Source organism: Pantherophis guttatus, chromosome 2, assembly GCF_059756535.1.
Source record: "Pantherophis guttatus breed Tessera chromosome 2, ASM5975653v1, whole genome shotgun sequence".
Classification (NCBI taxonomy): Eukaryota; Metazoa; Chordata; class Lepidosauria; order Squamata; family Colubridae; genus Pantherophis; species Pantherophis guttatus.
Window position 1 is genome coordinate 206,566,744 of NC_142064.1, and position 10,825 is coordinate 206,577,568.

The 10,825-nt window shown below is 43.5% G+C and overlaps 1 protein-coding gene across 2 annotated transcripts in view; it reads right to left on the reverse strand.

Moving 5' to 3' along the window:
- Positions 1-10,825, reverse strand: part of UBA7 (ubiquitin like modifier activating enzyme 7) — a 54,000-nt gene that overhangs the window by 41,675 nt on the left and 1,500 nt on the right. The window contains exons 2-9 of one of the 2 annotated variants that reach the window (XM_034441309.3): positions 10,728-10,797; positions 7,280-7,351; positions 6,530-6,698; positions 4,617-4,751; positions 3,241-3,347; positions 2,919-3,009; positions 2,213-2,351; positions 1,323-1,420 (exon numbers count right to left, since the gene is read on the reverse strand). In XM_034441309.3, coding sequence (XP_034297200.2) covers positions 1,323-1,420; positions 2,213-2,351; positions 2,919-3,009; positions 3,241-3,347; positions 4,617-4,751; positions 6,530-6,698; positions 7,280-7,335 — 795 coding nt within the window. In that variant the 5' untranslated portion in view covers positions 7,336-7,351; positions 10,728-10,797. Of the gene's footprint in view, positions 1-1,322; positions 1,421-2,212; positions 2,352-2,918; positions 3,010-3,240; positions 3,348-4,616; positions 4,752-6,529; positions 6,699-7,279; positions 7,357-10,727; positions 10,798-10,825 lie in introns of both variants that reach the window. The other variant, XM_034441298.3, reaches the window with a different exon arrangement.

The window sequence follows — 10,825 nt, forward strand, 5'->3', positions numbered from 1 at the left end:
TGCCACAAGAATAAGTGAAGGCCAGCTAGCTCAGGAACTTCTACCCCAGCAAGTCTCAGATTTTTGAATTTTAAATCCAACATCACCATAATAAAGAACTTGTCAGCACTAGAGTACGGGGCCAGATTGTCGTGCTTAATAAAATGAAAGATTTCTTCAAAGACTATCTGTTTGGAAATGCAATTTATTTTATTTGAATACAATATCGAAACCTGACAGAACTGCAGAAACAAAAAGCCCTCTTTTACAAGAAATTATATACTAGCAAATTACTCTTTAACACTTATCAACTATGGCAGGGATCCCTAAACCCCATCTGTGGCCCGGTACCATGCCATGGCCTGTTGGGAACCAGGCTGTGCAAGTGGTGGTCGAGCACGCAAGTGAAACTCCATTTGCACAAGTGGAAGGCACAAACATGAAAACATCACCTCTTCCCCCTGCCCCGCCACCCCGGCTGCTGGTCCGCAGAGCTGGAAAAGTTGGGGACCGCTGAGCTATGGTACTTTTGAAGTACATAAAGAAATTGAATAAGATTGTTGACATTCATTTCTACTAATATAGGTATACAATAATGAACAAGCCATGGGACTGAGCTTGCATTTACCATTTTCTCCCAAGTACAAACCACAAAATATATATAATGAGAGAGTGCACTAACTACCCTGAACCATTCAGACAGTGATCCAATCCTGAACTCCAGGAAAGAATGAGATGCTTAGCTTGTTTTGTCTCAATACTCTCCGCTGGGAAAGGGATGTGCTGCCATTTTCTCTCGTGTGTGTATGTGTGTGTGTGTTAGGGTTAAGTTCAGAAGAGGGGAATCATTCTGTTACATGTCACTATTGATAAATGGGCCATTGATCTACAGTGACTTTTAAGTTTAGCTCAGATGGATGTTCTTCCCAGTTTGACTCAATCTGGAGCAAAGCTGAGATTTTCTGCATGCAGCATGTATTATACTACAGAGTTACTGGCCAGCCCAGTTTTCTACACAGAATTTTGTATCACAAGCAAGCAAGCTCAGCTTACTCTAACCTTTCTCAAGCAGGCACTCTACCTCCCAGACTCATTTCAACTGGAGGATGTACAGTGTTAATTCATTATGAAAGAATCAATAGTCTAAAAATCTCAGGAAGGTAAAAAGTTGAGGGAAGCTTATTTTAATCTCTTCCCTATGAAATAATTCTGTACACCTCACAATTCTTAGCTAGAGCAACATACTTGTTCAAGAATCAGTCCTTTCTGTAAAGTAGCCTGAAAAGAAGAACTCCATTTTTCAAAATTCCCAAGATATGTATAGTTCAGAAAAGAGAACTTACATAAGAGTGTTTTTCAGGCATCTTGACCTGAGTGATGATCCCACCATGTTGGTATGGGGAAAAGGAAGACGTGTCTCCAATTTCCAGGATGTATTTTTCTAAAAACAGAGTAAAAAAATTCAGGTTCTGCCCTGAGTGCTTGTTTAACCCTGTTCCTAGCCCTAAGCAGTTTAATTTTAAGAGTCAGATAAAAACTTGTGAATTTAATTGCTAAAAATGTAACCTTTGCAGTTCAGGTTTTTCTGAGTTTGGAAGTGTTTTGGTTTCCTGACAAATATTTTAAACCTCCACATTGAAGTCTCACAACTTTCCTTAATGTTCCTATCAACACCACTACTATACTATCCAATCATTTTTCTCTTATACAGATAGTCCTCAAGTTATGACCACAACCGAGCCCAAAATTTTATGTTGCTAAGTAAAACATTTGTTAAATGAGTTTGCCACATTTTACGACTTTTCTTGCCACAATTGTTAAGTGATTCATTGCCTTTGTTAAGTTAGTCACATGGTTGTTAAGTGAATCTGGATTCCCCATTGACTTTCCTTGTCAGAAGGTCGCAAAGGATGATCACATGACCCTGGGACACTGCAACCGTCATAAATATGAACCAGTTGCCAAGCATCTGAATTTTGATCATGTGACCATGGGGATGCTGGAACGGTCATAAGTGTAAAAAATGGTCATAAGTCACTTTTTAAGTACCGTTGTCATTTTGAATGGTCACTAAATGAACTGTTGTAAATTGAGTACTACCTATATACTCTTTATCAGCTCAACTTCTTGATGGATTTTCCATATTAATCCTCCAGTATTTTATGAACATGTTCTGCATTCAAGTTAGAAAGACACGTGGAGCCACGAAGGGAAAGAAGAAGTGTCCTGTTACCTTTCACACAAATCTGGCGTGGTTTAGAACTATTAAGCTGTGTCATCCCTTCAATCTCAGAGAACATCACCCAGTCACCATCCATAAAGCAATGTCCCTGCTCATCATAATGGGCCACAGTCAAGAGACCAGGATTACCCTGAATAAAAGAGTGAAATCCAAGATTAATTATCAATCTTCCCTTTCAGCATGATCAACCTATTTCCTCTCCAGTCGCTTGGACTCCAATATAAAATGCACTCCAAGTTGACCTTGCAATATTAATAAAATTGACAAGGGTTAATTAGTAATAGTCCAGCTATAGGAAAAAATCAGAAGTTTAGCTTACTTCCACCACCATCCCTGCCTGTCAGCTTGAGAGAGAGTAGTTGCTTTGAAATGGAAATTCCCCATCCACAGTGGGAATGATCTGGGATTTCACATAAATATAAGCCCCTCGTCATGACATTATTCATTGTTTAGATGATTCCCCTTGACCAAAATCAGACACCATCTCCTGATAATCCCTTCATAAAAATAAACATGGGGGCTGCCTTGGGTAGAGACATTATATTGAGGTTTTAAAGGAGATGGCGCAAGAACGGAATTATGAGTAGAAAAGTAATACAGAAAATAGAGTGGTTGTAAAAAGACATTAGCTTGGTTTGCAGAGTATGTGATTGTATATTGGGTGCAACAGCCATTGTATCACAGGGAAGGAAGTTACCAAGGTGATGTGTTTAATGGCAGCAGATGCAGGGTCAGCTTCTGAAGGATCATACACCACATGTTCTTCTCCAAAATCACAAAAAACCTGCCTGGAGTCAAGAGAAAGACAAAAATAAGTTATGCTTCAAATGATGCATTCAACTTATGTGCCACCCTTAGAAATACCTAGCAAACATACAGACCGGTGGTAACTTTCAACTACAGGGTCTTCCTATTTTAAAAAAATAGTAATCCCTGCAATGTTCCAGCATTATTTATGTAAATTTTCCATTTCCTTGATCCCCTCCTAGAAAAAGGACAACCCATTCATCCCTACATACCCAGCCAGGCCCTTTGTGTTAGCTAGGACAAAGCAAATTTGATTGGTATGGCAGAAATCACTGATATCCAGCTGTTCCTTCAAGGATGAGTTGGTCAGGACCACAACCTGGAATAGATTGGATTGTGGAGTTTCAGAGAATAAGCCACATTAAGGAATATCCAATCACAGAGAATGACCGGGAGCACATTCTACAAACATTTATTTATTTGTTTGTTTGTTTGTTTGTTTGTTCAACTTGTATGCCGCCTTTCTCCGAAGACTCAAGGCGGCTTACAATGCATTTAAAAACCATATATAAAACATTAAAAGTTAAACCATTAAAAACAATTAAAACCCATTCACACCATTCATGGCCGGATCTCGCCAGATCGCAACAGCGAGATCAACGGCCCCAGGCCTGCCGGAAGAGCCAGGTCTTCACCGCTTTTCGGAAGGCCAATAGGGTGGGGATGGTCTGGGCCTCAGAAGGTAACTGGTTCCAGAGAGCTGGGGCAGCCACCGAGAAGGCCCTCCCCCGTGGGCCCACCAGCCGGCATTGTTTAGCTGACAGGACCCTGAGGAGAGCAACTCTGTGGGATCTTACTGGTCGCTGGGAGCTATGCGGTAGAAGGCGGTCTCGAAGATACCCTGGCCCTGAGCCATGTAGGGCTTTAAAGGTAATAAACAACACCTTGAATTGTGATCAGAGACCAATAGGGAGCCAGTGCAGCTCGCGGAGAATTGGTGTAATGTGGGTGTACCTAGGTGCACCCACGACAGCTCTCGCGGCTGCGTTCTGGACCAACTGTAGTCTCCGAACACTTTTCAAGGGTAGCCCCATGTAGAGCGTGTTGCAATAATCTAACCATGAGGTGACAAGGGCATGAGTGACTGTGAGGAGAGTCTCCTGATCCAAGTAGGGTCGCAATTGGTGCACCAGGCGAACCTGTGCAAAGGTCCCCCTAGCCAAAGCTGACAGATGTTGCTCTAATCTTAGCTGTGAGTCTAGTAGGACACCCAAATTGTGAGCCCGTTCTGAGGGGGACCTAACATGCGCTCTCATACATTTAATGTACACCACACATCTATCCATTCTGGACATGTTAGTCATGGCAACTGCATGGGAAGATTTCCAACTTGTTTTCAGGTGCGACTCCTAGTCAAAATCTTATAATTCTTTTAGAAAATTTACCATAAAGTTGCAGCTGACAGAAATATTTGAGATGGATTGACAAGCTTGCTACTACTGCAGCATGAAGAACAGAAACTCTTCCGTCCATTCAGATAGACCCCACCTAATGGTTAGCTTTCATTGCTTCTATCTAGCATAGCTAAAATTGCTTCTTCTCTCATATTTCTCACCTCCATGGCATGAGACACATGACTCAGTCTTACCTTGAAAGTAGCCAAGAAGTTCTCCGTCAGTTCACTGGTGTGGGGGATCACCTCAACATTGCTATTTAACTTGGAGAGATGTTTCTGGGAAACCTCAGCTCGGTTTTTCCCCAAATCATTCTCTGACAGGTAGAACTATAGAGACACAGCAAAGCTAAGCGTAAAGAAAAGTCTTTTGCATAATTCTTTGCCACCAATAAAACAGCATTTTATTCTTTTCTTGCCTTATTTTACTGTCAGATGCACCACACTGTCTAATAGCATATTTTGGAGTTGACTTTTACATCTCCATTACCAGCAACATACAATGTGTGTATTCATCAGTGTTTCTCAATCTTGGTAAATTTAAGGTAGATGGACTACATCTCCCAGAATTCCCCCTGATAGGGAATTCTGGGAGTTGAAGTCCATCCATCTTAAAGTTGCTAAGGTTGAGAAATACTGCACTATACATTATGTAAGAAACACAGTAGCTGTAATACTGCAGGAGTGTAAGATACTAAAGAGAATGATAAATAGCAGGATCCTAGAATATCTTAACACCGATTCTAAATTAATCTTTTATGGAAGTTAGAGTCTAATAGTGTAGCATTTCTCATTCTGACAACTTTTAATGGGAATGAATAACAACTGATTCATTAAACTTCCCAAATTAGGCAATCTTTTAGAATCCCATGGCTATATTATTCATTCAGCCATGTATTATACAGAATTAAATTACCAACAATTAACTGTTATTAAATGAGCAAAAATCAGGACTAATTTGAGAGTCCAGATGGTATGTTGGGAAATTGGGTCCTATCACACACTTAGAAAACTGTCTTTAAATGATGGGCATTCCTTCAATTTTGTACCTCTGTCTGCCACACACTCCTTCTTCCAGCTTAGAAGAGAAGTGGAAGCAATTGCCCTGTATGAAGGTCTACTTCTTCTGCAGCAGATCTGGTGAGATTTATTTATTGGTTCAATTTATATGCTGCCCTTTTCTGGAGACTCAGGGTGGCTTACAATGCATTAAGCAATAGCCTTCATACTTTTGTATATACCTGCTTAGTAGGGCTTTCGCCCTCCCCCCCAAGCGGTGTTCTTTTTTATACAAAGTCAGCCTATTGCCCCCACAAACCAGGTCCTCATTTTACCTACCTCGAAAGGATGGAAGGCTGAGACAACCTTGAGCCTGGTGAGATTTGAACTTGCAATAATTGCAGGCAGCTGGTGTTATTTAACAGTGCTTTAGTCTGCTGCGCCACCAAGGCTCTTGGAGATCCACAATCAACCAGGGTGAATGGTGGTGGTGGTGGGGGCGGGAGGAAATCACAGTGTCTTGCTGGCACCATTTGTAAATTAAGGCATGAATGAAGGGAAAACGACATGGCAATACTAGGGGTGGGGTTGGGCAGAGCTTTAGGATTATTTGAGCCATCTGCAGCGGTTCTGATCTATTCCCAGAGACCTGAGTGGAGGCCAACGTCCCTTCTGGGCTGAAGAAGGTGGACCACTTTTCTTTAAACAGGAAGGTTTGGAGAACAAGGTACCTCCAATTCTTCTTCACAAGAAATGTGCCACTTCCTTTGTGCTAAGAAAGAAGGAGATGAGTTCCAAAGTTGCTTTGGATAGTGAGGTGGGTGGCATATAAATGTAATTAATTAATATTCCCCACCTCCTTCTGCACAGAAATACTCTCTGTAAAGGACACTATGATTTTAGAGATGTTTAGATAACATATATCTAATGCATGTATATGCACACATGGTGTCTGTGGATCTATATATACTACATATAAGCTTGTGGAAAAGTAGCTTACAGCAGAATAAAATCTGCGCAGAATGTGTGAGCAGAATCAAAGGAAGACCTGTTCTATGCCTTGCAATTGCTCTCTCACACTTGTTAGGCAAGATCAGTAAACTGCATACCTGTGAGGACAGGTCACTCCATTGAGCATCATCCTGGTCATGGAGTGTGACAGATTTCACGCCTGCAAGAATCACATTCTTTGCAATCTCGACCCCCAACCCCTTCATTCCAGAAACCAGCACCGTTGCTGTAGCCGTCTTCCGCATGGCCTCATGCCCGAGCACATAGCTGGAACAAAAACATCACAATGATGCAAATGCCAAGCCTGAAAGCGAATTGCACTCTTGTTCTTTTTCAACTGCACTTTTACCCTTATCTTGGTTTTCTTTGCCAATTAACACTCTTTATTTTTCTTCCATCTGTCATTATGCATTTTATGCATGGAATGACCTCAGGAGACAGAAGGAGAGCCACAAGCTGGACAAGTGGCATGTAAAAGGTATCTCAGCTCAAAGGGTTTCCCACAGGACGGTTGTGGTAAACATTTTGGAAAGGACCTTCTCTAGTTTTCCGTAAAGGGACCGGGGGGGAGGGAGAAACACTTTCAATCTTGCAAAATTCTGTTAATGTAACCTTACAATAAAGATAGAGCTGGTTTTCCTGCTTGCACTTCTTGTCAGGACTACCTCACAGTGTTAACCGTTGTCTTAATCTCCAGATTCTTCTCCAAAATAAATTCCACCAGATGCTCACTCATTATCCAACTATTCTCAGTCAGCAACGGGTTTCTATTACACCAGCTCTAGAGCATTAGCCCTTTGAGGTTTCTTCGCATTCCTCCCACTTTTGCATCCCGTTATCAGACTCACAGTTGGCGGGAATACAATTCCTCGTCTATTTCCGGAAGGTTCTCTATGGCACTCATTCTGATCCTGCTGCTTCTGTACTGTCAGAGGCGAAAAAAGGGAGGACCAAGGCATTGAATCAGGTTATTGGGAAGTCTTATCCATGAACTTATTATCAAGGCACCAATCATGGCTGTGCTTATTAAACTGCCGGGGAGAATTGTCCTCTCTTCTAGAACAGTGGTCACCAACTGGTGGACCGTGGACCACAGGTGGTCCGCAAGAAAATTTTGGTGGTCCGCAGAAAAATTATTTGCATTTTTTATAATGCACTAAATCAGGGGTCCTCAAACTACGGCCCCTGGGACAGATACATGCAATGAACGTTTGTGTTGCTGCAGAGAGTCTCTCCCTTCGGGATCTTCTTCTGTGGGTCGGAGGGGGGCAGAAATTCTGACGGGGTCTGCTTCGGCCTCCTGGTGCAGGGCTTTGGGTGAAGGCTGGAGGGAAGTGCTGCTGGTGGCGAAGAGCCAGAGGGCCTTGTTCCAGTGGGACTGCCTTATGGCCTGGAACTGGCTGACCATCTCAGCTCACTGAGCCTCCAGGTGTCGGTACCTGGCCTTGCACTCCCGCAGGTCTTCCCTCTGCTTGGAAAGCCTATGCTCCTAGTCCTCAGTGAGGTGCTTCTGCTGAGCCTCCTTCTCGGCCAGATCCAATTTGAACTGAGCCAGCTATTTTGCCAACTCTTTCTCATGGTGGCTGCTTAGCTCCAACAATTGCTTCCTAAGGAGCCCAGGCGGGCAGGCGAGGAGTGGCTGGAAGGGAAGGGGCGAGTAGAGGCTGTCGAGGGGCCCCTCGATGTGAGTGACATTGAGTTGGCCATGCCCACCTAGTCACATGACCACCTAGCCATGCCTACCCAGCCAGTCATTAGGCAGATCATATTAGTGGTCCGCAGGAGTTAAAATTATGAATTTAGTGGTCCCTGAGGTCCGAAAGGTTGGTGACCTCTGTTCTAGAACATCATTCTCTGTGGTATCAGAGAAGCCCCAAGCCTGTTAACTTTCCCAAAGTTGTTAAGACTGTGATGCTTCAGAGGGCCTTGCAGGGCTGAAGGAGCCACTGCGCGCAAGTGCAGATGGCATTCACACTCATGCATTGCATGCACAAAAACCACGCACATGTGCAGATGGTGCAATTCACACGCAGTGCATGGGGACCCACGTGAAACCTGCGTTTATGCGTAGGTGGTGTAATTGCGCATGCAGCGCACAGTGGGGGGTGCACGCAAAAGATGCGCACATGCGCATATCGTGTGGTTGCACATGGAGCGCACAGTGGGGGCACATGCAAAAGCTGCACATATGCACAGACGGTGCAGTTGCATATGCAGCGCATGGGGAGGAGCCGTGCGTTAGCATGGATGGCACGGTGCGTACAAAGCGAGCGAAGCACGTACCTGTTCGGCACTCGGTGAGTAAAAGGTTTGCCACTGGTCTAGTTTTAACCCTATTACTATTTTAATGCAAGTTGTTCAAAGTCAGTTGTGATTGGAATGGCATAACTTAGTACAATCTTGAAATTTTCTTCTTTCAGGCCCCCTTCCCACACACAAAAAAAAAATTGTGGAAGATCCCAAAATAGCATTTGTTTGCATTTATCATTTATGGCATTAAGGATGAAAACTGATGCATTTATACAATATTTATTCATTTAATAATGTAGAAATACCTACGGTAGATAAATCAAATACTTTTCGGGGGGAAATCTATTTTTTAAAACTAATTATTTAAAAAACGGGAAGAGTTTTAATTCTTTTGCAAATGTTTTCAGCATTTGGCAAATAATTTTGATTTTGAGGACCCCTGAGGAGGTCTTGGGGACTCCCAGACCACACTTAAAAAAACACTGGCTTACTAAAATAAATTAAATTTAAACAGAAAGCAAGTCCCAGCAGGGGGCAGGACCGGGCTGACCTTGTCTAGGTTCTGAAGTTCAGCAGAATCAGGAATTAACCTAATTAACACTTGCAGTGGAAATCACCAGAGAATTCTAAAGTTTGTAGGCTGATCTGGGAAGTTAAAACACATTCTGGAAAAAGGCAGTAGCAAGCCACTTCTGTACAGTTGGCAAGAAAAAAATGCATGAAATGTAGCCACATTAATTGGACTGGCAGATGACTATCTTTTACATGGATAAATAGTGGTGGTTGTGATGGGTTTTGCAGCCCACCAAGGGCGAGTTTCTCAGCTGGGTTTTAAGACCTCCCATTAATTTCCCTTCTACTTCCCCTGAGTGCCATACAATCCAATAAGGGAGGCACAACCTTGAGGCTCATTGGCAGAGGGGGCCTGGCCCAACTTCCTCCTTGCTCCATGTAATCTTTAAAACAAAGAAAGGGTCATGGGGCTACTGTACTGTATTATTGTCGCAAAAATCTGGAGAAACACCAAGTGGCGATGAAAAATTAAAAGCGTTTTCTACGTCTCTTTGTGCCAACTGCCAGTCATCTGGGTTTTTCAGTCCAGATATGATTATGACTACATATGGCAGTGGTGGCGAACCTTTTACTCACCGAATGCCAAACAGGTACATGCTTCGTGCGCTTTGTGTGTGCCGTGCCATCCACACTGACGTGCGGCTCCTCCCCAGGTGCTGCATGTGCAACCGCACCACCTGCGCATGCGCACAGCTTTTGTGCGTGCCCCCACTGTGTGCTCCGTGTGCAACCACACCATCTGCGCATGCACGCAGGTTTTGCGTGGCTCCCCCATGCGCTGCATGCGCAATCGCACCATCTGCATGTGTGGTTTTTGTACGTGCAATGGATGCGTGTGAATTGCCATCTGCGCATGCAGTCCCCTGATGTGCATGCACAAAGACACGCACATGTGCAGAAGAGCTCCAAAGACCAGCTGGGTCCCCTGGGGTGCACGTGTATGCGCAGCTGCAATTGAGTTAGGTGACAGTTCGTGTGCCCGGAAAAATGGCTCTGCATGTCACTTCTGGCACGCATGCCATAGGTTCACCATCACGGACATATGGGAACTACTCAGCCAGCCTGGCAAGCAATTTTAAAAGCACAGAACAAGTAGAGCAGTTGAGATCCTGCTTCAGTTCATACACAGAAGGTAACCCAGATATTTCAGGGTTCCCTTCTATGAGTAATCTCAGTATGGTCATTGCACGGGGATAATGCAAGAACAAGGAATTTTCAGCAGAATGAGCGTAATGAAAAGTGCTGAAATGATTAGAGGGGAAAGTGAAATTTATTTATTTATTGTTTATTTATTGGTTCGATTTATATGCCGCCCTTCTCCAGATACTCAGGGCGGCTTACAATGTGTTAAGCAATAGCCTTCATACTTTTGTATATACCTGCTTAGTAGGGCTTTTGGCCCCCCCAATGCATGTTCTTTTTTTATACAAAGTCAGCTTATTGCCCCCATAATCCAGTCCTCATTTTACCTACCTTTGAAAGGATGGAAGGCTGAGTTAACCTTGAGCCTGGTGAGATTTAAACTCGCAGTAATTGCAGGCAGCTGGAGTAAGAGTAAAAAATGAGGCAAC